Source organism: Pagrus major, chromosome 19 (genome assembly GCF_040436345.1).
Source record: "Pagrus major chromosome 19, Pma_NU_1.0".
Taxonomy (NCBI): Eukaryota; Metazoa; Chordata; class Actinopteri; order Spariformes; family Sparidae; genus Pagrus; species Pagrus major.
This window is the reverse complement of record NC_133233.1, coordinates 20,384,306-20,411,304: the sequence shown is the minus strand read 5'-3', so window position 1 is coordinate 20,411,304 and position 26,999 is coordinate 20,384,306. Positions and strand designations below refer to the sequence as shown.

General features: G+C 42.0%; 2 protein-coding genes across 2 annotated transcripts; one reads left to right on the top strand and one right to left on the bottom strand.

Moving 5' to 3' along the window:
* Window positions 1-16,105: 16,105 nt before the first annotated feature.
* On the bottom strand, window positions 16,106-18,131 carry LOC141014699 (uncharacterized). The gene has a single exon (XM_073488591.1). It carries the CDS (start codon window positions 17,967-17,969, stop codon window positions 16,578-16,580), a length of 1,392 nt encoding a protein of 463 aa, XP_073344692.1. The 5' UTR covers window positions 17,970-18,131; the 3' UTR covers window positions 16,106-16,577.
* Window positions 18,132-22,044: 3,913 nt separating this feature from the next.
* On the top strand, window positions 22,045-26,769 carry tgif1 (TGFB-induced factor homeobox 1). Its single transcript, XM_073488729.1, has 3 exons — window positions 22,045-22,360; window positions 24,139-24,368; window positions 25,133-26,769. Exons 1-3 carry the CDS (start codon window positions 22,345-22,347, stop codon window positions 25,781-25,783), a joined length of 897 nt encoding a protein of 298 aa, XP_073344830.1. The 5' UTR covers window positions 22,045-22,344; the 3' UTR covers window positions 25,784-26,769.
* Window positions 26,770-26,999: the final 230 nt, after the last annotated feature.

The window sequence follows — 26,999 nt, the reverse complement described above, 5'->3', positions numbered from 1 at the left end:
GTGAGACACTGTAAAACTTTTAAAGTTAAAGCGAACTGAACTGGTGCAAAGCATTCTCCATTCATTATTTGCTGTAAATGCGCTGTAAAAGTTTTCTAAAACAGGAAAAATCAATCAGACTTCAGTTGTTAAGTTCAATCAACAACTGTTGAGTCATATATGAAAGAGTCACTGGTCAGCGTTGCTTTCCAGTTACACTTATTCTCCCACTTTGAAGTTGTATCAAGGTCAATTCATATGCAACATAATCCTTTCAGCTTTTCCAGCAAAGTTGAGAGCCACTTTCGTAGCATAGTAATAAAAAAAAAAACATCTAAGGGTGCTCTCAGTGAGAAGTGTGTGCACAGGGACTGGAGTGCATACTAATCTTCATCATGGTCTTTATCGTGTCTGTCTTCATTTTTATCAGAGAATAGACACGAGATGAGTTTCCTCCACAGAGTTAAACCTGAAAAAAAACTGCATACTGGGAAATATGGTCACATTTAAGTTTCTTTATGTTCAATTTCCAAGCTGTGGTTATGGTCTGTTTAGTTTTAGGCACATAAACAACTTGGTTAGGGTCAGGTAGAGAAAGATGACGTTTCAGCTTTCCTGGTTCTGTCGACACAAATGCACGGTAAAAATACCCACTTTTTGGCTGGTAATTGTCTCGACATCTCGTCAAAGGTATCTGGTTTTGTTGCCGACACTTGTTGAGAATATTCAGTGGTTTTGTGGTCACATACGTCAAAACGCTGTCTTGCACGGAAGCTGTCTCTTGCTTACACGGCAGCACCATCACCTCCTCCGAACATTAAAATCAGCTCAGATACACATGTAATCTGAATGCCATATAACATGTAATCTAGAAATGTTGATTTTTTTAATGTACGTATGTCCACAATTTTATTCTGGCAGCTGGGCTGGGTGATACATTCAGTGTTTCTCGAAAAAATTGTTTGGTGAGTTTAGCAAACACTTGATATCACACCTTGAACCTCAATTAACTAATAATGGTTGTAAATTTAGAGCTGTGATGGTGAACTAGTAAAACTGTGGGCTGTAAAACTTCGGGCCTCTGGGGGCTTGGATCATGCTGGACAGGCTGATTGGATTCATTTAACATTGTTTTTCAGGTGCTGTTTTTTATTTACATTTTAAATCAAGTCCCATCCACTTCAGTTGTTTCGGCGAATTCTGCGACGCTGTTTTGCTACGAAGCTTCACAAATGTTTTGTTGACTACAAAACCTCATCCGACTTTCCATCAGCGTTTAGGGGAGTAGATAACGACTGGATTTTTATCACTGACACAGCTTTAAGTTAAAGTAAAAACCAGCTGATTTCACAAAGTCATTTTTTTTACAGTGCAGGATGATCTAGCAGTGATTCACTTTCACATTATGTGAAAACTTTTAACTTGGCCTTTGTGAGGAAACCACAGAAGGACCATCAAGGAGAAAACATAAACTTGAAACAAATCAAGTAAATCCCGTCTGAGTTTTCCGGAGTTACACTGTTAAAGTCCTGATTAGCTGAGGCTGTCAACTCCCTGCACAAATAGACTATTAACCTTTTCTCAGGAGAGGTATATAAGAAACTATGAGACGTGCACTCTGCTGGGCTGTGCTTTAAGGCTGGGGGAATATAAATGCTGACTATACATTCCACCCTGGTGGTCCAACATGTACAGCTGGTCAGAGTCAGGTCACAACAGCACAGGATGACTGAAGGGGCTGTTTCTATCATTGACACAGCAGGCATCAAACACACACCGATAACTCCTCTTTCATCTGTCCACGCTGGGACATGAACCCAAAAAGAGGGGTTTGAGACTAAAGTGCTATCTGTCCATGCTCGTGCACACAGACGTGTCTGTCTGTCATTATTTAAGTTTACAAGCAGTTACGCTGTGGTTAGACGTGACAGTTCAAACAGAGGACAGCAGACAAATGCCACGCTTTAATTCATCCCACTTCACAAACCGAAATACCAAAAATATCTTTGAGCCATTGTTGTGTGTGTTGTGCTCAAAAATTAGCGGCGACATAAGCACAATGAATCACAGCAGAGGAGTATTAAAAGCATCTTTGTATTTCTTGTATTTCCTTTTGACTGGAGGTCGGAAGCAGCAAAGTATCTGTTAGGATGACTAACTGTGTGATTGAACAAGAGAAGCAGAAAATAAAGGACCTTGCTGACCTTGCCAAAAGGCCCGATGATTGCTGCCCCCTCTTTAGACTGCCAGGCTTGGCCATTAAATCTCTTACACAACTGCTGGCCGTTGCAGGGGCTCATGACAGCCAAGTCTGCATCATCACGGCGCTCGGCTTCACATAGAGGCAGCACATCATATTTGATTGTTAAATATCACTGAGTCTCACCTCGACCACAGCAGCTGGAAGCGGCCCGATAAGCTAAAGTGAAAGGTACGCTAAGCTGGGGCGGGCTGAGGAGATAGACAATGTGGCAAAAATCATCACGGTAATCAATTATAACAAAGAATAGACTTTTTTCATTTTTAATTGCTGACATTTCTGCATTAAAAAAAAGAATAAACGGACCTCTGTAAGCCTCATTTGTTCTTTAAAGGGGCACTATGTAGTTTTGGAGAAGAAATTAAAACTCAGAATTTTATTATTTTACCATTATTTATATTCATAATATTATTTTTTTCCCAAAACTGAATAAACAAGCTGTTCTCAGAGGAAAATAAGGTCCCCAGAACACTGTTCGAAGCTGGAAAGGTGGCAGGGTCTGCCACGTATAAACAAAGTAAAACAGTATGAAATTGTCCTTTAAAGTCAGTTTGTTTGTTTAGTCATAAAAACGAAGAGAGTTTGTTTATTTAGCTTGTTCGGGCATAAAAATCAGTTCTCTTCTGATTAAAATTTCTTCCTTAAAACTACATAGTGATCCTTTAAATCAAGAAGTTTGACCATAACATAGCGAATGACTTGGATTTTAATTAAGAAAATCCTTTGTCTTCAGATTACAGTTTGGATGAAAGGATCAAAAGTCATTTGCTGTGGCTAGCGCGACTCTTATTGAGTCTTTCTGGAGACTTTCTGGGGAGTGAAGTGGATTAGCCCAACTTGACCTGAAAATTCACAGGAAGTGCCAAAGAATTTACAGCGCACAGCGACGCCTATATTCACTTCCTCATTTTCACATAGGCAATGTTGCTGATAAAGTTTTTTTTATGAGAAGTCTGCTGATAAAGCAATAGGTCGCTGCTTATTCTGCCACTCATTTTTCTTTCTTATCATCAAAAATTGAAGTTGGATAATTGCTGTGCGACTGCAGCTGAAGGTGGAGGAAAAAGCTGCTGCTAAAAAACTAAGCACTTTCTGGATGCATGCTTTCCTCCCACAGCCCCCTCGCTGTGACCGCACCCGATCAGTGGCGTCCCCTTCACTTATAAACATCCACTTGTATCCGCGCACTAAACCTCCCATTTATCACATTGACAGGAGCGGCCTGCGGTTATTGACTGGGAGGGGACTCTTTTCCCATCCGCGAGCTCAGTTATCAAATTAGATACTGAAGCAAAATGTTTGGAATGTTAAATGAGTGCTGTCAGAGAGCTTGTTTTCGGCTAAGCGGGCATAAATTACTCATAATCAGGGGAGGTTTATCAAATACAGTGTGTCTGTACTGAGTGTTCAGGAATGTGTGCATGTTTGGTTGCTACTATAGCTCTATCAGAAAATGTTAAAATAACTATTTGAGTCTATTGGAATCATGTGTCACAAAATATTACTGGGTGGTAAAACAAGATATTAACAAGGCTTACACAACATGTATACATTGTGGTAGATGTTGAAGTGGTTCTGCCCGCAGAAGTCTCCAGTCAAAAAATAGTCCCACAGGTAAATAGACCACACATTGATGTTTTTACACTTTTTGGCATGGACTGCACAAACCTGATTAAACTTGTTAATCAATCCTGGACAAAAACCAACAACCACTAACATGAGGGACAACAATCACAATCAGCAATCAGCATTCATTCCCAGGTCAAAAGTCTCAGTCCCAGTCTTGGGTATTTATCGGCTCTAGCTCCAAACAGCAATGATGAACAGACACGCTAATTCTTGCCCCTTTTCCGTTTTTTGAAGATCCGGACGTTAATGCGTAAAAAGATTTCCATCCATCTCCGTAGAAGCATTCAGTCAGCATTGAGTTAACAGAAGAACACAAGTAAGAAATAGAAAAAGCCTCTATGCTGCTCTTGATCCCAATTTATCAAGGTGTTCGTCACACTGAATGTTACACAACAGATAAAAATAAAGCAGAGAGGCAAACTCGTGTACTGGAAAATGAGAGACGGCTCAATCCAACACATCTGGAAATGACTTATATGGTCAATTGTAACGTCTCTCAACGTAACAGTGACACCCGTATCGAACCTTTGTTGCATTGTCGCAGTTTGCTTTGGTTTAAGCAAGAAAACTATTTCGTTTAGACACTAAAAATACTTGGTTAGGTTTAGGAAAACATCGAGGTTTGGGTTAAAATCACTACGTTACTTCTATAAATTCTGTTACAAACGTACCTACATTACCTAAGTAAGAGCCCACAGTTATGCATGTGACGCAACTTCACTGCATTAGTAAGTTAAAAAGAACTCACTGATGACATCTGGTATCACACTGGACATGAACAGCGGTCTCCTGAAGTAAAGTCCTGTACTTGTTTAACCCAACCAGCCATCCCTGACCTCCAAAACAGACTTTTCACTCTTAATACTCCTTATTCTCACGTCCTCCTTTGCAGCTGTAATAATTAATACAGCCAGTAGAGGTCACTGCCTATGGGTTGTAATAACCTGTTTTCATTTTCCACCTATGTGTTAATTTTTCTGATGTGGACAGGCTCAGCCAATCACCTATTCTTACAGGGTTTACCCATGTCTAGAAAAAGTTTTACTGTGATGTACTGAGTATGATTGTATGTAAGATTCTCCTCTAATTTTCATGTAAAAATGGTTATATTGAGCTTTAGATATGTTGGTAGTTGATTTTGTTACTTTTGCACAAGCCACACCAGCTGTACCCTCATATTTATTGTGCAGATATAAGAGTGGTGTGCCTCAACTCTCAATGAGAAAGTAAAAAGGTCCCAAAATGTCAAACTACTCCTTAAACAGGAAAAAAATGTCTTAAAATGTCTTCACAAGAACAATGAGGACTGCAAACACAGGAGTTCTTTTCTTTGAGCGTGTGTGTGTGTTTTTCTTAGCCGACCTCCGTGGCTGCGGCCCAGATCCTTTGATTGATTTGTAAAGTCATTAAAATCACAGCTGGTGAATAAAAGAGTCAATGTCGTCAGCGTGGAGTTTGAAGATAAGCCGAAGATAAGCCTAATTATCAGGTACCCGCGCACAGACACACACTTAATATTAGGCATCTGTGCTCAACTTTACTTCTATAAACACTGCCTCATTTTCTCCCCCACGTACCTATTTGATATTTTCCTTTGAACATGACCTCGCCGCAACATCAAAGGAGATTTGACTTCTCACTCATCTGTGTCCAAATCATTTTTTTCTTCTGCCTTGCTCCTTTAAAAACAACAATGTCATCGGGCTGGCATCACGCATCATTAGCGTTTGGGGAGAGCATGCGGAGAATGTTATTACATCCCTGTATCCCAACAGCACAGAAATACAGCCAGATTGCCTCTAATCACCAATAAAGTAGCACAGATATTTCAAAAACCGCTGCTCAGGGCGGGTGAGTGACAACTGTGCGGAGAGCTGTGGCACCCTTTGGGAGTCATCATTTTTAACAGTGTGTGCTTCCATATGTGTGTGATCAGGCGTCAGATCCTCCCAGACTTGAGATGCCTATAAACAAGATAGAAGTGTTTGTTTACTCCTCAGCTGATTCCACAGGCGACAAAAAGAAGCAGCGGTTGGAACGGCGGCACAGTGAGAGCGCTCCAGCAGCCAATAAGAAGCTGTAAGTGCCTGGTGCTGAGACGTCCATGTGTCACTTGTTGCTGCCCAACAGGTTATCTCCGCATTCTGGTGGTGAAATTTTGCACTGACTGCTTTAGTTTTACTACATATCTGAGAAAACTACAGATACTTCATCATGTCCTCCTCAGGAAGGAGCTCATGCGAGGGAATCAACTAGAAAAACAACAGAATAAAACAGAGGAAAACATCTGGTTCCTCTCCATGTAGCATCGGCATCCCGCTGCTGAAGAGACAGACAAGTCAGGAGAGGGCGGATAATTCATTAGGCACGCAAAGTTTCATGATGCACAGCCATTCGGTGAGACAGAGATGATGACTCAACCAGGAGTGATCCAGCCACAGGATAGCATCTACTGTACAGTATGTCACACAGTTATTGTAAATCTCTGCATTTTTTTGTTTTTAGTCTTCTCAAAATGCCTTCTCCCTTAGACTTTGTTTCTTCAGAACGACCTTTATGTTAACTCTCCTTTGTCACAAGTAGTTGATGATGGAACAAAATGTCAGAAGTCAGAAGTTTTCAAGAATAAGCCAAAGAGGAGCAGAGTGCGTTCTCTTTCATGAGTATGTAACATTACAGTCGGGTATAGTGAATAAAGAGCCTGGAAAAGATATGAAAAGGTCAGCAGAAACTGGATGAAATGTGAGTGCCAGAGATTAAATACACGCTAATATATCTTTAAAGTGTATTAGGCTCTTTTGAAATGTCTGCAAGCAATTTGATTTGTACTTTTATTCATGAATGACCAACCTAATCACCAGAATTAATGTTCCCAATGTAGGCTTCTGCATGCCAGGGAAATCTTGCAACTTTTCTTTTTTGGGTTTAATTTTATGTTGTGACAATGCTGTGCCTATGGTCTGATTAGGTTTTGACACAAGAAACGCTTGGTTTGGGTTAGGAAAAGATCATGTTTTGGTTTAAAATACCTGGTTTTGTCGCCCCAAACGCAGCTGGATATGTTTCAGCATCTTGTCAAAAGTACTGGATTTTGTCGCCACAAACACAGCTAGTTGCCAAGAAAACATGTCTTGAAATGTCCTGAACTCTTGTTAAAAATACCCAGTGGTGACACACTTACAAATGTTGAAACGCAGTCTCAAACACTGTCACTCCTTTAGTAGCCTTCTCACGTGGCTGGATCTCCACCTCCGGACATGAAAGTCAGCTCATATACATGTAATGTGGACGTGATATGACACATATATCTAGAAATATCAATACGGTACGGATGACACATACAAATTTGAATGCATCCATGGTTTTCAGAAACGTAAACTGCCTATATTTATTCTGGCGACCGGGCCGCAGTGACCTTCTCACTTTTTTCAAAAAGTGTCAATAAACTCAACGCCTTGACGAAGAAAATGACAGTAAACGCAACACTGGCTTCAGTAAATATGTATAAAAGCTGTAGGAAACACTGGGAAGCTAATTACACTGAAACTATCTTTGCAACTAAACCTCATGCAGACAGGAACTATGATTCATTGAGTCTAATGCCTGAAAATATGCTCAGTATTCGAGCAACAAAAACAAAGTGGAGATCAACTCAAGGTCACTGCCCTTTTATCACACAGCAACATCCCCAGTTAAATCTAGAGCAGCAGCTTATTACTCATGGGCAGGGGAGGCCACAGTGTACCCTTAAATCTTTGCGTTTTAAACTCTACGGGAACTTAAGAGCCCTTAAGGGACAGGCTTTTAATCCGCTGTGAAAACAGCTGTTTAGCGTCTCAGGGGTTGGCTATTTCCAGAAGGATCATCTCAAGTGCCTATCCAATGTGATCAGCATCTTCAATTGGGCGGACAGCCTGCCAAACAGGGCACTTCACACCTCGCCCGAGTGGACGGCAGCTCGCTAAAAAGATGCCATTAATAGAAGTGAGTGAGCTATGTATAGTAAATATGTCGCCGGAAATTAAGGCCACGCTTTTTTCCCACCTTCATGACTGTTTAATTTGTTTTTCGCTGAGAATTAGAAGTCGAGGAGACAGCACCCGCCCCTGGTTTCCAAAGCTTGACACTGGCACAGACACCCTCTGCATTCCTGAGCTGGTAAAGAAGCACATTCTGTGATTATCATTCCAACACAGCATTTGACATTTCCGGGCGTTTTCACATACAGAGCCTGCGAATACGATAGTGTGCAGCCATGTTTATAGTTTGTCCTGAACATCCTGACAAAAGGACGCTGATAAGTGATTACAGCGATGTAGTTTAACAAGGGCAAAGTGGAAACTCATCCAAAGTGAGTGTTTAATGGGCTAATGGAGTCAGCAGCACTGCCAGATCTTCCTTTTTATTATGATGCTTAAGTTTGTTTTGTGTCTTTTCTTGCACAGCACTTTGTGATGGTGTAACAAATCATTTTGAAGTGTCGGTTATTGTTATAGCCTCTCATGAAAGCAAGGTCGGGCAAGATATTTCATTTAAATATGCAAATATGTTCAAGTTTTAAAACACCCCAGACACCACCCAGCACTCGTTCACCCACCACTGATCATTTAAGGCTGCAATCTGTTTTAACCACAGCAGCGCATAAGTGTTGAACTGACATGTTTAACAGGTTGTTGTCAGGATGCATGCAGGGGAAAATGTTGTTCATGCGTGCAAATCTGTAATTTACTTCAGTGATGAGGTAAGAGGACATTAGAGTTGTTTACTGGACAGATGTGAGTCAACAACATGTCTCAATTCCACACAGTACGTTTGGAATTTGATACCAACCATAGCAAATATGTGACTTTAAGTGTTTAAGCATTAAATATCTATTTTTTACTGTTCAGGCTGCATGTCAATATCTCTTAAAACTTTATTTTTTTCATTGCTAAATCCTTATCATCATTCAACTAACTATGGGTAACCTGATGATAAAGATGTTTATCATATACTTTCAATCCTGGTTCCATTTCAGGCTTCGTTGCATGTTATAACTCCCTTTCTCTCCTTGCCCGCTACACACCTGTCTTGTCCTGGGCAGAGCCGCTGTAAATCGCCTCTGTACTGTATCCCTTGTTGTTAAAATGGCATTTATTGGTCTCAGAGGCTGGTCCCAGTCTGGTGTCTAGCCATGTTCACTAGGAGGCGACTCTGACAGTCTTGCTGAGCCCCGTTAACTGCGGTGACCGACCGACTCCATTCAGCTAATAGGGTCACTTAGCTCCACGGCTAACTGAGCTTCTTGCTAATGGCAGCTAAGAGTATACTTAGAAGCAGTAAGCAGTTATGCTGCCCCTATAGTTTTTGGGGTACCTTCAAAATTTGGCCATTTCTTACAAAATACACCTTTAATAACCGGGGAGAGGAGAGAAAAGCTGCTTACAATTACAAGCTTGAACCATGTAATGTTTAGCAGTTCTGCTTGATAAATGACGTAAACAATTAATCAATGATGAAAATAGTTGCTGGTTCATTTTCTGTTGATAATTCATAACAAAAGTGGCATCATATCTAGTTCTAATTGGTGATAAATTATTAATGTCACCTCTTTATAGTCAGCACATAATCACATACAAAAGAAACGTGTCTGTATAAAGGACAGAGTGACGTTCCACAGCGATATGACAGTCGAGAAGCAGATGGCTCTCGTGCCGTGCAACGGTAGAAAATTTGGACAAACAACAAGTCTGTGTGATTAAACTGGCTCATGGACAAAGAGACACGACAGATTTGAATTAATGGAAAAAGACCTATGGAATGAACCACAGTAACAACAGCAGTTTTCAGAACTTCTTGGCAGAGAGCGAACTGTTGAGAGCTTTAAGCTGTTCCCTGTGAAGTTAGAGTGACTCAGCTGGATGTTAAAGGACTCCACCCTCTCTTCGTGATGAGAAAAGAGAAGGCAATATCTTCACTCAGCCCATCCAATCAAGACTGCATATCCCTCTCCAGAAACTCTTGATGAATTCTTCAAAATTTCACCGGAAACCTGAGATGGTGAACATCACGGCTCAGAGTGCAGCTGTCAGCATGTAAAGCAGCTCACTGAGAGACACATCACTGTTTTACTCGTTGAATGTGCAGCTCTACAGACAGCCCTTCTCAGAGTAAAAAATATATTCACCTCACTTTAAGAAGGATTAATCGCATTTTTTAAAACTAAAGGACACTTTAGAGGAATGACGATGGCAGCAAGTTCCACAACATCAGCGGTGAGAAAATTGTGAGAGCTGGCTCTTTGCAGGGAAAACATGACTCTGAGAGTCCCACAACAGCTGAGGGTGAAATGGAGAATGGGGGCATGGTGGAACAGATTATGAACAAAGAGGAAACAACTCTTCTTCACGTAACCCAGTCAGATGAGTCAATGAATCTCTGAGGAGGAAACTAAGCTGGCCATGTCTTTAAAAACAAAACAAATCTTTTGCTTTTGTGTCTCTTAGTCTTCAATCCACACTAAGGCAGCTGAACACTGTGTTTCTGAACACTATAAATGGAGATTTTCCAAAGCGATCTCCAGTTTGGCCATTTGAAAGTACTGACACACAGTACTGTTGAAAAGTTTGGTATTAACTGTTATGATGATGTTTTCCTTCTTTCCTTCAAAAATGGCCTTGTGTTTTCACCCCCCACGTCCGTATGTTGGTTTGTTACCAGGATAACACAAAAACTACTTAACAGATTTCCATGAAACTTGAATGGAGGATGAGTCTCGGCCAAGAATAGACCCAATTTTCTTTTGGTGTGGATCCGGATAAAGAGGCGGATCCAGGATTAACATTGTGGGATGGCGTTTTTCAACTTTTTAGTTAATTTCTCAAGGAATAATGCATGGATCTTGATGATAAAAATCTGCCGTATTAAGGTGGTTGGTATCTATGAGTAAGTGCAAAAGGGGATAGTTGGGGATTGGTGGAGGTATGCACTCTATGATTGCCCCAAAAAGTTTACGCCCCTAAAGAACAATAATTAAATGACTAAAACTTGAATTGAGTTAACGTTCCCACAGTGTTGGAGAATACTGTTGTAACCTTTACTTTCTCTAACTTTTTCTGTGTTGAATTTGTTTTCCAGTCCACAAAAGCAAAAGTGACCCTCGATCATTACTGAACCACAATGGTGCAGCTGTACTCTGAATAACTTGTTTTTCTTTGGGGCCTGTACAGTCAACTCTGTGGTTAGATTGAACAGGTTTAAACGGATTTGTCAGTCCATGTTCAGCTGATATTCCTTGATCCAAATCCAACAATGCTAACCCGAGACTAACCTTCTATTTCTAGTTTGAAGTTTCAAGAACAGCTTTTTTCGAAAGCAACCTGCCTGTTAATTCAAGCTTGTTAGACATTACTGTCTTGATTTCTGACATTTTTATTTAACTTTGCTCAGAGGTATCTCTCTGTCTCTTTCTCCTCTCTCAGCCGTCAGTCTTGCTGAACCATTGTACTAGAGTCGTAGTGCTTACTTTTGTTCTCCACCCTTCAAATGAAATAACATGTATCACTAAAGAGAGCTCTCTACAACGTAAAAGCATGAATGATCATTCAAAAATATATTTTGATTGCACTGAATCAAGCCTTCTGAAGAGTACTTTACAAACGTCACTCTTTCACAGGCATGTTAATACTTCATGTAGCAATAACTATGAGAATATGTGTGATTAAACACACTATTTCACACACAATCCCTCTGTAACTCAGCAATAAAAGTTTTTAATGCAGACTAAGGGGGGAACGGTTAAAGTAATAGTCTGTCACACATTTTTATCTAACTCTTACAGCACAACATCAGGCATAGGCTCTGACCTGTTTATGAATGCCTATTTGTTTAACAAAGGCTTTCTTGGGAAATGTCCCGCAGGAATGAGCTTGTTTTTCAATGCAACCAGGCGCAACAGCGAGGACTAGTTGGAAGTTAGCGTGAGCAGCGAAAGCCACCGTGGCTACGTAGACTGAAAAGAGTATCATGGCTCAAAATTCAAACTCAAAACTGAGTAGCTAGCTGTTATAGCAGCCTGAGAATGAATGGAGCGATGGATGAGCCACTGCTCTGTTGCTGCCGAGTGCTATTTGTATTTCATGTGTCTAATATTAAACGTATTAAAACTTGGCAATCTATCCCTGGCCTTGAACCAGGTGAGAGGTTGTGAGTGTGTTGGGAGATCGGAGGGAGAGAAAAAGAAGAGAGTGAAACTTGACCCCACTGTCACTTGCATCTGGACAGCGGGAGAACAGGATGGGCTGAGTCAGAAAGTGTGGTTTGCTGCTGAAGCTGCGCGTCCTGCATACAACCTGAGCCCGAGCTGCACGCATCAGCCCTTTTCACCCTGCTGCCCGCATGCATGCCACTGACTGACTGTGACAAAACACACATCAAACTGCCAGAACAGCTGCCATCATAGATACAAATATATCACACGCTCGCACATGCGCCGTCATGGAACCAGACTGCACTGTAGATGCACCCCTCTGGAGGGCTTTGCAGCAAACTGGCACTTTTCCATTGCGTGCTGCCTCACGTGTCCTGTCACTCAACCTGTCACCATGGAGATGAGCTCAGCTTCCCTGTGTCTCGTGCTTTAGTGCATACACTGCAGCACACAGCAGGCGAGGCAGGCAACTGTCGCACCTCTCATGCGATGGGAGGCACTTTACTTGTGCAGCCAAAGCACAAAAAACTCTGAACGTGTGACACTTTTAAAAGACTGTGGGATGCTGGGAAGTGGTCGCTAAATGCATCTAAAAGGTGAGCGTCACTTTAATTAGACAGAACATGGATGACAGAAAGTTAGCAGCAGCAGCAACAGCAGCACGTAAAGGGCAACTGCCACTTCAGATAAGTGTATTAAGTGGGGAGTGGATGGGATCACACCACTGATACACATGCAGGGTGCATCTCAAGCGAAGAGTCACCGCAGCAGATGACAGCAAATGACTAAAGTGTTGCCTGGAAATGGGAAGACATGAAAAAAAAAAAACAATTTTAAAAACTTACCTTAGATCAGCTGGGACTTTTCAGCTTTGTTGTATTTTACTGACAAACATTTAGGCATGTAGAGAAGTTTAATAAAGTCGAGATTTATGGAGTACAGCTGCTCGACTTAAAGGAGCACTAAGTAGTTTTGGAGATGAAGAGAAAGATCTTCACTGACTGATTTTTTTTTTTTTTTATGCCTAAACAAACTAAATAAACAAACCATAAAGGACAACACAATCTCATACTGTTTTATATTGTCTATATGTGGCAGACCCTGCCACCTTTCTAGCTGCAAACAGTATTTTCCTCTGAGAACACAGTTTATTCAGTAAGTTTGTATCATTACCTCATCAGTATTGTGAATATCAAAATTCCCTACACAGTGCCCCTTTAAGACAGCTGCGCATTTACAGTAAAGTGTGGAGTGTCATTACTCATAGTCTGGATAATAAATGAAAGAAAAACACACTCCAATGGGGATTTCTATGTGAAATTGCCTTTAACTCCTTTCTGAATCACTATAAAATTCCTGACAGCTCAAGAGCGGAAGTCTAACCCTTAACATGAGCCAGAAAACTTCACGAGTTTACCGGCGAGATGAAGGTTAGCAGAGATTACAGTTCAATAATTTTCCCTTACTGTGAAATTTAGGACTTCCTTTGTGCTCACTCGGAGGAAGGTCCGCGAACTGCACCCGGTGTCCCGACATGTCCGAACCACCGGTGTGACTGCGTCCTCGGGGTCCGCTGTTTCAAAGTATCCGGTAACTTCGAGGCAGGTGAGCGGCGTGCCCGGTGCGCTCTGGAGCGTGGGAGTCCTTCACACACAGAGACGCGCTACACGCCGGCTGGGGAGCGTCTGTCATTGACTTTCTCTCCTCTCTGCTCCCTCTGTCTGTGTGTGTGTGTGTGTGTGTGTGTGCTGACTGTGTGCCAGTACTGCGGGTGAAACAGCAGCAGCAGCAGCCCGCTCGGTCCACTCTCACCTGCCCTCTGCTCCTCTGTAGCCTTTATGGTGCGTACGAGACGCACCGGAGCGGGGAGAGGCGCTGTCTCTCCTCCCGCATTAAAAAAAGAGATATATATATAAAAAAACTTTTTTCTCACTCAGTAATGTCCACATGACCGCAGGGTTACGTCATCACTGTAAATGTTTCAGGGAAAAACGATCCATAATAACCCCATGATGATGAAGTCAGAGGTAAATAAACTGATGTCTCATGAATACGGGGGCTCATATCTTTCACTTGAATCAGGAAGCTGAGACAAAATTGGCAATGATTATCAAAAGGAGCTAATTTTTAAACAGTTTTCCCCAAATGTTCCCCATCATTCATATGACTCATCCAGAAACAGAGAGGAAACAGTTTTGCTTCAATGCAGTAGGTCCCATAATCCAGAGCTGAAGTCACTTTAAAAAGAAACACAAAATTCCTCTAATATTACAGTAACTTTGTCAGAGTTTATAAAGGGGGCTACAGTGCCACCTAATGGAAGAAAGGTGTAACGAGTCAAACTTTATAATAAGGGTACCTGAGTAGTGCTTAGCTCCTGCATACTGATGATTTAATGCATGAATGAATGCAGGATGTGGCTATCTTCAATTCATGTTGCTCACCATTAACAAATGATCAAGTCACTGTGACGTCATGTGATTAGTTCAAAACTTAAAGGGGCACTGGAGCACTTTTAATATTTACAATATTAATGAGGTAATAATTTAAATTCAGACATATTTATTTTTTCCATTACTGAATAAACAAGCTGTTCCCAGAGGAAAACACTGTTTGAAGCTGACCCACAATACAATGCCTTAATACTGTGACTTTACTGGTGGACAGCATCCTTTGGGAATGTACATATATTGACATGTATGTATATACTTTCTAAGCCCATGACAGATGTCAAACATGACAACTTTTTAATTGCTTTTATGATTTTTTTACATTACAAACTATTTTCTGAAAGGTTAAAAAAAAAACAGAGAAAGAAGTAAATAGCTAAAAAAATGAAAACATTGTCAATATTACAACATAAATAACAACAAAAAGGACATTTCTCTAAATATTTTCTAACTTAAAGAGTAAGTCCACCCAAAAACTGTCATTATCTATGCACCCTCATGCTGATGGAGAAGTTTTGTAGTCCACAAAACATTTCCGGAGCTTCACAGCAAAACAGTGTTGCAGCATCCTCTTAAAACAACTGAAGTAGATGGGGACTTGTTTTGAAATAATAAAAAACTGAAGAAAAAGAACATAAAATGGCTCCGTACAGTTCGTCCTGCATAATCCAAGTCTCCAGAATCCAACATTGATTTGAAATGAACAGGCTAATTATTTTTAGCTTAGTAGCTACAGTGACGATTTCAGCTTTTATTTAAGAAAAGAGCATAAATAATGATTTTGTCCAAATCAGATTGGCATGTCAGGGCTTCCGTAGATTGAATTACACCAGACAGACTCTATGGAGCCATTTTAAGTTTTGTTTTTTTACATTTTTAAACAAGTCCCCATTTACTTCAGTTAAGGCAGAATGCTGTTTTGTGGACTACAAAACTTCCCCTGACTTTCCATCGGTACGGGGATGAGAATGTAGAAACAGTGTTACAACATGAAAGGTGTTGCTCAGAGCGTTGAAGCTACAAGGAATCCACAACTCCCCCACAGAGCTTTGTAGCTCATTGTTGAGCTGTCTAGCCCATAACTTAACTGTTTTTGGTTCACTGTCTCCAAACTCTAAAAACCCCCACTGAACACTACCTGCTCAGCATCAAACTACAGACAGGCACAGATAGAGACTATTTAGCAGCTAAAGAATCAGATATTCCACCCAAGATGGAGCAAAAACAAGAGAGAATAATGGACTCAGAGGGCCCTCGTGATCTGTGTACCGAGACCACAATCACTTAATTTCTGCAGCGTGACCTGAAATAGAGGTTAAAGGCTCCAGTCATTGAATGTTATACACTCCTAACATCACTTTTCACTTTAGGACAGCAGGAGATGGAGGATGAGCATTGCACACATCATTTCTGCAGCCTGCTGAGCTGCAATGTCATCGAAAAAACATATCATTCTGATGGAAAAGGACACAAGAAGCAACTCATCGTGCAAATTCAACATGAAATCACTGCAAATCAGGTTTCTTCTGAACTTTATTTTGAAATGTTTTCTCAAAAAGCCAAGAAAAGAACTGGAATAATGGAAAAAGAACCCTTGAATTGTTCTCACAGACGCAAATCAAACTCTCTGGACTTGTCTGATAGGACTTCTGTGCAAAAGAGAGCAGCTATACAGATATCAAACCATGAAAAATGGCAACCCAAGTTTCTCTGTAATTGGCAACAGCCTACAAAGCACAGGAAATATAGAAAAAAAATAACTGGTCTGACAATAAAAGGCAAATAAATACTGTATATTCGAAAGCACTGCCATGTACAGTAAGTTAAAAGAGTTTAAATCATGTCAACATAACCCAAACTACCCCGAGGAACAGGCTCACACACTTTCAAACACTCTCAGAGGCCACTGCCACTAATTTGGCATCGCTGGCGTATACAAAAACCAAAGTACGTGCACTGCACTTCCTTTCTCTCACAATAGAAATCTTATAAAAAATAATTTCAAGCATGTAGAAACCGAGCAGAATCAGTGCTTCTGCGTTCAACTGTAATCAGCGTGACAGTTTTTCTTTCACGCGCATCCGTTTTGCTCAATGTACATCTTGGACAAGGAGGCCGCCATCGACTTCGCCAGCTCCTCGTCCCTTTTCCTCTGCATCTGGGAGTGTCTGCACCAGTCCTCGTACTCCGGGTTGGGGAGGCACTTGTCCAAAAGGACGTCGTAGTGACCGTTGCTGAGCCAACTCAGCCAGATGGCCGGTTTGGAGGCGTCCTCCTCGCCGAGGTAGTGCACCATGGTGGACACGGTGGGGCTCTCCAGGCTCCCTCCTGTTGTCAGGTGGATGATGACGTTCAGCATCTGGCTCATGGCGAGGAGCTCGGGGTATCCTGCCCAGGCACCGTCCTGCGCTGCGTTGATGAGGAACTCCCCCACATCCCCTTCGATGATGGGGTTGAACTCGTCCAGGTGGTCTGCGATGTGGTGCACCGTCTGCTCCCTCAGCTCCCCGTGCCTGGCCTGGTCCCCGTACGTGGCTTTGCACACGGCTCTGTACAGACAGTTCCCGTCTGGAATGATGTGGTACCTGTATTTGTGGCTCTCCTGGAGGTACTTGTTCTGCTTCTCCACTTCAGCCAGGTACCGGGTGACCTTATCGTTGACGTCCTCTCTCTGTTGGCATCTCTGTGGGGCGGACTCCTGCAGGACGCTGAGCTCAAAGGCCCGTCTCTCGTCTGATGCTGCGCTTCGACTCGGATCACTCAAATCTTCCTTGATGAGGACTTCAGGCTGAGCCGCCCTGGAGGGAACCGACTCCTCTTCATGTGACGAGGCCCATCCGTTGCATCTGAAGGGGGGATTAGTCACTGAAACTTCATCATCCTCACTCGAACGTCCAGCCATCCTCTTGTTTTCTTCTATTCTGGGTCTGCAGATGTTGTTGCTGCTGAAAAGGTGATTTCCAACCAGCTCCGAACAGTCAGGGAAAAGCTCATCCCTCCCATTTCTTAGATGATCTATCAGGTCAATCACATCTGAGTCACTACAGAGGAAACTCTCAGCATGGTGGGAGTCAGGGGAGGGAGGTTTGGTCTTGTTTTCCCTCATGATGTGGACGGGGACGGACCTCTCCACCCCATCAGGTCTGCGGATCAATATCTCAGCGGTCGATGTGAAGTAAATCGGCCTCATGGATGAAGCTTCGTAGCATGAAAACTCGTGGTTGGCAGGCATGTTTGCGGAAGAAGAAGAAGAACAAGCAGCAGCAGCAGCAGCAGCAGCCTCTCGCTCCTGATCCCCGTTGGTCGTTGAAGAAGTTGTGGTTGGGTGTGCGGATCCCGCTTTATCGGCCTCAGAGGAGCTCGCTGTCGTCCCGTTCACGCGCTCCGATCCGGTCAATAAAGTTACTGTAACTTTGCGGGACGACCTCGGGTAGTGTGTCAGCGCACTGTTGTACAGCTGCATTTTGAAAGAGTCCTTTATACTGAGCGCCGCGGCCGGGCTGTTACGGAGAGATGACAACAAGGTCTAAAAATACCCTCCATGTCAGCAACAACAGAGAAGTTGTAGGGAACGTTTCCATGGTCCTGAGCGCTGTCACCATTGACAAGAGGAGACGAGTAGACGGGCCACTTTAGACTTCTTGCGTCATTTGCTGTTGGGGTGCCTCCCTAATTTTAGACTTCAAACTGCTACAGGACACTGTTCTGCTTTAACAGCGTCACGCACACAACGAACCAGACACGGCTTCCGCTTACACGCTTTCAAAATAAAATCCGTGACGACGAAGATTACATTACAGTTAAAGGGAGGTGACAGAAGTAATCTTACTCTTGCTTTTTTTTTTTTTTTTAATTAAGTAAAGTATTAAAACCACTCTAAAATGACTATGCAAAAGTTTACTTAAAGGCTCGCTATGTAGCATTGGAGAAGACACTTCTGAAGACAAAGTTTCACTTTCTGATTATTATTTTTTTTTTATCCCTAAACAAACTAAATAAACAAACTCTCTTTGTTTTCATGGCTGGATAAATAAACTGACCTTAAAGGACAACACAATTTCAATCTGTTTTACTTTGTTTATATGTGGCGGACCCTGCCACCTTTCCAGCTTCAAACAGTATTTCCCTCCAGTTAATTCAGTTATGGAAAAGATCATTATTTCTGAGTTAGTATTATTACCTCATTCATATCATAAACATTAATATTCTGAGTTTTTTCTCCAAAACTACATAGTGTCTCTTTAAGAGAACTCAGTATATAAAGTGTGGAGTATAATTACTTATATTATGGCTATAACTGAAAGAAAAGCGATAGAAAAACACTCTCCAATAATAATTTCTATGGGAAAATTACCTTTAACTCTTTCCTAAGTCACTAGTTTTATTTTGAATGACATTGTATTTAACTTTTTTTTTAATGTTGATGTGTCTACTGGTATATTTATTTATATCACTATTATTGTTCTTGTTATATTGTTTCTTTTCTAGTAACAATAAAATAATACATATTGACAAATAATTTTCTTTTCTTTTTTTTCTTTTTATTTTTAAAAATGATTCGTAAACAGCAAAACAACCCGTGGTTATGTGCTGATAGCATCCTCGTAGGATAATTCTGGTCCCAGAACTAAGTGATAATTGCGTTAATTTTATTTTGAAGGCAACATAGCCTCATATCCGGTATCGTTCATGGTGGCTCTAGGCGGCTTCACACAGCTCTCAACTTTCATGTCCTGGCTGGAGGGTTGTGTTTGACCACAAGTCGAAAAATGTAAAGGATGTGATGCGTCACCGTTCAATCATGTCAGTAATAAGACGTAAAAATGAACCTTAAATAGTGAAAGATTGTTCTAATTTTGTCTTTAGGGGAAAAAAACATCTTTATCCACTAAAGTGTAGTGTCATTAAAGTTATTTACATAACAAACAGCCTTCAAAAAAGTCAAGTTGGACAAAGGCAGAGGTTCTTTTTAGGTTTAATAAGTATGAAAAGAACATTGGACATCACATAATAAACACAACACCTCTCTTTTATGGCCCTACCTCCTTATTACACTATAAAAAATGGGCCAAACAAACACAACAACACAACAAACACAAAAAAATGTTTATGTTTATCTGAAGTTCAGTTGTTATTTTGAATTTGGTGAAATGGTTAATCAAATACACTATTTACAACCAGTATTTCTATTGACATTTTCCAGTATGAAGCACTATTTGTGATACACAGCGCATAATGACAGAACTGGCTGATACTGAATTACTGGCAACAGCAAGCTGCTGCATGCCTAACCTGCTCGCATCTCTATTTATAACGCAATGACTGTTTCAGCCAGCAGACTCACACTAGTGGTGTTTAGTGAGAATGTGAGCGCTTAATATAGACATTACCTCTGAGGAGTCAGCTGCAACTGCAGCTGTAAAAGTACAATTATCATTAACTTTGACTGTCGATGGTGGGTTTTTTAATTTAAAGAGCATTTAGCACTTTATTAAAGTTGCGTTATGTAGTTTGGGGGAAGAGATTTTAATCAGAAGAGAAAAAGATCTTTACTGAAGTCTAAACAGACTCATTAAAACAACTCTCTTCGTTTTCATGTCTGGATAAACTGAATAAACAATCTGAACGTTAAGGGCAACACAATTTCAGACTGTTTTACTTTGTTTATATGTGGCGGACCCTGCCACCTTTCTAGCTTCAAACAGTGTTCTGGACCTTATTTTCCTCTGAGAACAGCTTGTTAAAAAACAATAATTATTTCTGAGCTTGTCTTATTACATCATTAATAATGTAAATATTCAAATTCTGAGGTTGAGTTCTTCTCCAAAACTTCATAGTGCCCCTTTAAACCCTCTCGAGGAAATTAAACTTTTGAATTTGATTTTCAAATGACTTTGTCACACATGTACTTATCTACGGAAGCCCTAAAGGGCCATGCATTCATACATTTTATTTCCTCCGTTTTCCCGTGATTACGAGTTAATTTCATTTGTTTTCTCGAGATCTTGAGTTATTATCTCGAAATAACAACTGTTTAACTACATAGCTGGTCAGCTATGTAGTTAATGAGGAGAGCCGATATAGCTGAAGCCTTGCTAACCATCTTTTTAGATTATGCACACTAATGTGTATATTATCTGTAATAGCAAGGCATAATGCTATTTCAGCCTGTGTCAGGCCTTGATTGAAAACATGTGACGTGGTGATCGATATGCTCCTGCTCCTCTGACATTGCTACACTGAATGATGTTTCCTGCAATGATTTAATATACTACACTATCGTTTCGTTATCTCGAGATCTCGAGAAAATTATCCCGTTATCTCGGGAAACCGGCAGTTGTTATTTCGAGATAATAACTCGAGATCTCGAGAAAACAAATGAAATTAACTCGTTATCACGGGAAAACGGAGGAAATAAAATGTATGAATGCATGGCCCTTTAGGGCTTCCGTATTTATCACCTATAGCCCTTTAAAATATCATAAAATGTTTCGTGATGGTGATGTTTGTAGACAATTTACCAATCATTCCTCATTCAACCACCAGAGGGCGTCCGAGAACCTTGTGTGTTTGCCTTGCGGCGCTGCGTTCAAGTGCAGCACCGCAGCTGCGCACACGGGGGCGACATTTAGCTTCTCTCGGTGGAGACATGAACGCCTGTCTGGAACAAATGCATGCAAAGAGACGATGCTACAGCAGCTGTCGCAAGGTTGTGCACCGCATACAAATGAGGCCATTGATCGTTTCCTTCGCTGTACTGTTTTGTCTTCAGTAACCTGGAAATGGTGCACTAACCTCCAAGCTGGACGAACATGCATCCAAATACACCTAAATATATACTGTAATCTACACACGTCCTGAATCCAGCGAGGAATACACAACAACAAAATGATATCTGTAGCGACGATAGTGAAAGTGCTGTAGAATAAAACACACTTAAACACAACATGGGTCACTTAGAGGATAATGTGGTGATTCGATGTGACTTTTAAAAAAAAAGCTAATTTTATTTGGAGGCATTTAAACATTTAAACGCCACAAACAATCCTGCAGGACGTGTTGTACAAAATACTAAACGGAGATTTAAAAAAAAACACAAAGTGAGATAAGGTACCTAAATTGATTACTGAACGACCTCAAACGCACCGCGACGCGATAATAAACGTACAAACCGTGGATTTATTGGGGTTATTATTTATGTAAGATGTAACCACGAGGTCCGCAGTGCTGTCGAGCAGCCTGTTGTTGTTGTTGTCATTCTGATCGCCCGCCTAAATCATCGCCTCCCCTGCGTGGCTTCATTTAATGTTAATATACACTGTTTTTGTTGTTGTTGTTGTTGGTTTGCTTGTCTTTGTTGACGAGGGTCTGCAGCGGTTAACGCTTAAAAGCGAGACTGTATCCATGTCAGTGGAACAAGGCATGCTGATGTCAGAGATTTTTCCTCTGCCCTCCACAGTGGGAGGATCTCTGTGCGTTGAGTCACGCAGCTGTCAAAGATAGCTGTCACCCAGTTTCAGGATCAAACACACACAGGCAATGAGAAAAAGGGCTTTGAGCCGAAGGGACGCGAGAGATCTCAGGTAAAAAAAAAATAAAAAAAAAACAGAAAAAAGAAAACCTTAACTATCCCCAAAAACCAGGACGACCAGAGGAGGAGGGAAACACATCAACAAAAAGCGAGGGGGGCAAAAGAAGCGAGTTTTGATGAATAAGGATTTTTTCGGATATACGGATACACACTGTGGATATCTGGAGGAAAGAAGAAGAACAGAAAACACAAAGGCAATTTTTCTTCTGCGCTCCGACGAGGAGAAAGTGGGCATTTACGCACGGATATGAAGACGAAAAAGGGTAAGGTCTGATGGGTTTTTAAAAAAAAAAAAAGTCGAGAAACGACTAACAGAGCTGATTTCCCTCATATGCAAACCACGCAGTCTATTGTTTCCTTTCCAGACATGACAGGGGGCTTTTCTTTCTGCCATGTGCTGGCGCGGTGTCAAAAGTCGATATAGCTAGCTTTGAGCATTATTTCTGCTTTTTTTTGTGTGTGTGCTGTGTTTTATTTACGTTTTGACGGCTGTGTGGACGTGTGTGTTGTTTTTTTTGTTCCTTGCCACGGTTTTTTTTAATTCGGCTAACTTTAAAGCTCACACAAACACGTCAAAACTGAATTAAACTGGGGCTCCGGCTTTAAGACGAGCTAATTCAACCCGGAGCTACATTTGTGTCGAAGTTTGAGGAAAAAAGCGAAGATACGAAGTTTGAAGTTTGGCGACTATTGCGAGTTGGAGAGTTTCAAGTGTTGCGTTTTTTTTTTTTACAACACACTCTTCAAAAAAAATAATACGTTGTGTCTTCTAACGTCGGAAACACCTCCAGCTCTTTTTAAATTGGATTTAAACCTCCATATGTAGGCTAATGTTCATCCTGACCTCATTGTGGGAAGTTGTCTGCCTTGTTACATTCACGGACCTCGTGGTGCAGCGCGCACACACACTCACACACACACAATAGAAAAACCCTCGTACAAGTTGTTTTAAACTCACAAAATAAGCGTCTTCCTGGCTTTTTAAACGTATTTTCTGTCCACTCTGTCAAACTGTGATATCTTGGAGGGAGTTGGGTTTGGGACGAACTCGCTGTTTGCGTGTAGAAACTTTTGAATCGCATACAAAGAAGCACGCAGCGCTGGATTCTTTTGTTTAGTCTGGAGACGCTGATTTGCAACAGGTCTCCCCTCCCCCTTCCCCTCTTTCTCCAGCCTACGTAATTACCTCATCCTGTTGGCCGCTCAGACTTGGGAACTTTCTTATTGCCTTCCCTCGCTAGTTCTGCCCCAGAGCAAGCTGCACGAAAAGAGCTTTCTAAAATTCAGGATTTTCTTAATGGAGTCTGGTCTGCCCCTGCACAGCAAGCTGCACAGGCGTCATATGAGCAACTACCAAAATAAAAGTGCTTCCTTGTGTTACTTTAAGAAAGAAAAAAAAAAAGGGACATATTGTGAAAACTAGATTAAACACAGTTTAATCAGATTTTTGATCAAACTGTGTTTTACCAACAGGTTTATTTCCCCCCCGGCTCACATGTAAAGTAACTCAAAGGCCAGAATCCTGTTTGATCATGATTGACTTTGATTAGACATGCCTAAATTTAAAAAAAGAAAAAAGAAAGCCGCTCTCTAATCTTTGCAAACACACAGTTGCCGTTCATCAAAACAAAATCTCCCTTTGTAGAGTGATTGTTGCTGTGGTCAGCCCCAGTGTACTTTACTTATCCAAGCATGCAAGGTGTGCTCGCAGTCTGTATTTGTCGAGGCAGGTTTTATAACTGCCACAGCATCAGACCAGCCTTTGTGACGTCCCCCCCCTCCCCTCCTCTCCTCTCCTCTCCCTCCCTCACCGACTCCCTCCTCTCCTCCTCCTCCTCACACCCTCCCTTGCTCCTTATATGAATCACATGGCTGAACTTGACAGCTTGCTTCTGACACATCAGCTGCCTCCCAGACAGCTTGCGTTTGGTAAACGGCTGCGGCAGAGCGGCTGGCAGACCCACAACAGGGTGTCTGACATAAGAGGATACATATTCATCTTTGTCCTTTTTCTCCTCGCTGGGCCCGCTCGCTCGTGCAGGTTTGATGATGCTGTCAGGGAGCGAGACGGACGACGAGGACAGCGTGGACGCCCCTCTGGATCTGTCGTCCAGCGGCGGGAGTAGCGGGAAGAGGAAGCGGCGGGGGAATCTGCCCAAGGAGTCGGTCCAGATCCTCCGGGACTGGCTGTACGAGCACCGTTACAACGCTTACCCCTCCGAACAGGAGAAAGCCCTCCTGTCCAAGCAGACTCAGCTCTCCACACTACAGGTACGACCACAGATGTGACAGATAAGATTACCAGCAAAACCTCTAAGAGTGTAAACAGACCACTGTAAAAGTCAAGGGGAAGCAAGTGTCAGCTCGACTGAGTCACTTCCTGTCTGGATGGCAAACAAAACATGACACATGAGCAGTGAATTGAAGGTCATCCAAACCAGCTTGATGTTGCAACATTAAAGCCTGAGACACCGTGAGTAAACTGTGTGTGCTGTGGGCTTGGCTGAGGCACTTGGACAGGAATTTCCCTCCCTCCAGCCCCTTTCCATCCCAGCTGTCTGGGAACAATGCAGAGTCATTTACATGGTTAGAGCTGCAAGTCTCCCTGAGCCAGTTACGACTAGCCTGGAGGAGTGAGGAAAAGAGAAGAGAGATGACCGTGTGATTACTGCTATGACAAAGGAGATTACTTTGCATTGAAAACCAGTTTAAGTACAGGATTAATTACTTTTTTTTGTTGAAAGTTAATGTTTACATTCTCATAGTGTGAGTTTGAGTTCTGTTTTTCTATGTCTCCGGTGGTGAAATGATATACAGGAAATGGTAATGGTGTGAAATGTACAGCCTGTAGTGCGATGGGTGTTGTTTACCCTTTCAGTTTGATTTCTCTATTGAAATCACAGGTGCAGTCTGCACCTGGGGTGATAAACATACCAGCAGATTTTCTTTTAAATTGCAAGGCAGAACGTAAGTAAGCCATGTGATGCGGCTCTCTCACAGCATTGATTTATTTTTATTTTTTTTGTCTTTTCCAGGTGTGCAACTGGTTCATTAACGCACGGCGGCGGCTTCTTCCAGAGATGCTGAGGAAAGACGGAAAAGATCCCAACCAGTTCACCATATCCAGGAAAGGCAGCAAAGCTGGCGACAGCTTCTCCGACAGCTCCCAGTCCCCCAAGCACAGCAGTCCCTCAGCAGGTACGGAGGAGAGCTACGACAAACGCATCCTCCACCCCTCCAGCTTCGAGCCCGCCATGCCCAGCGTGCTGAGGAAGGCGGTATCTCCCTCTGCATCCTCTCCAACATCCATGTCCCCCTCTCCCCCTCTAATGCCCACCCGCCCTTCTGTCATCTGTCACACCACTGTCACCGCAGCGATGCAGGCCAGCCCGACAGCCTCCCAACCCTCTGTGCCAGGAATGAACTGTGACAGGGCGGCCGAGCTGTTCCAGTCTGCGCAGGCGCTGCTCAGGTGCCGGGATGAAGGGCCGCTCCCCACCACTACCACCATCCTCAGCGGCACCGGCATGGAGGGCAACCTGAGCCCCCGCAGCGGGCTCTTCAACACCCCTCCCCCCACCCCTCCAGACCTCACACAAGACTTCAGCGGCTTCCAGCTCCTGGTGGACGTGGCCCTCAAACGAGCCGCAGAGATGGAGCTGCAAGCTAAACAGCTGGTCTCCTAAAGGGAGAAAGTGACAGCAGAAGAAGAAGAGGAGGGAACAAGGACTGACTTTGTGTCTCGACTGTGGAACTCCTCAGAGTTCATTGACTTGTCTGCACGCAACAGAGAACAAATCCACATGAAAGCCTGATCATTTCTATTTTTGGTATACCAATCAAATTGATGAGGATGTTTTTTTATGGAAAACTGTATCGAGGTGCCTTGGCTGTAAGTTGTTTATTCATTTCACATACATGCGTATGTATCTACATGTGTATCTTATTTGCACACAGGGACCAAAAAATGTTATCAGAGAAATGCTGCCTGTCTTATGTCTTTTTCCATTATACTGTATATCGTTTTAGAGAAGAATCAGCCCTCCTTCACGGACCAATCGGACGCATTGGTCACATCCACACATGTTTACTGTTATACATTTCATAGATCAGTTCCTGATTGGTCTGCCTCGTTTGTTTGCACACTAAAGGCAGAGGAAGGTCATCTCAGTGTCTTAAACATACTTTGCTCTTGGCATCTATGACAAACTTATTCACTACTGTAGTAATGTTATGTGTTTTCATGAGTATAAGTATAGTTTTGATTTTGTAATTTTCTTTTACTTTTAGCTATTTTAAAAGAAAAAAACCTCTATGCTTTTTTTTTTTTTTACTCCTTTTTTTTTTTCCCACCAAGGGATATTTCAGATGACCAATGTAGCAGGTTCATAGTCTGAGCCTTCATCCCATCACTCAGCGAAAAAAACAAAAAAACGACGGCCAGTGGACTGGAAAATTAAACACTACAGATGTCTGCATTTGCTGTTTTTATACAAACCTGACAAAGACAGCATTTTTTTGAAATCACCAAAAACGCATTTTCATGTATAATAGGACCATGTGTATAGTTAATGTGACATGATGCCCAATGATGTGATTTCTTTTCATACTGTGCAATGTTTGTGGCAAATAGGGGTCACATGGGATTCAAATAAAGTTTTGTTTTTCTACATCTCAGAATTGATCATTTGGTATTTTCCCTCTTAAACCTAACACGCGCCGTTCAGGCTGTGTTCTTGTAAATCCAGCAGAACTTTATGAAGATTACTGATTCATCCCTCAAGGTTAAAGGGAGTGTATTGAGTCAGAATGCTCAGTAAATAAAAGGAGGGGGTACGGAGGGGGACAGAAATAGTATATAGTGCTCATGTCTTTCCACAGGCTACCGTTAGGCATTCTGAG

Excerpts from the sequence above, each read along its gene's own strand:
- tgif1 (XM_073488729.1), top strand. Across the intron at positions 24,369-25,132 it reads CTCAGCTCTCCACACTACAG|GTGTGCAACTGGTTCATTAA; the intron begins GTACGACCACAG and ends TGTCTTTTCCAG.
- LOC141014699 (XM_073488591.1), bottom strand. The coding sequence starts at position 17,969 with ATGCAGCTGTACAACAGTGCGCTGACACACTACCCGAGGTCGTCCCGC.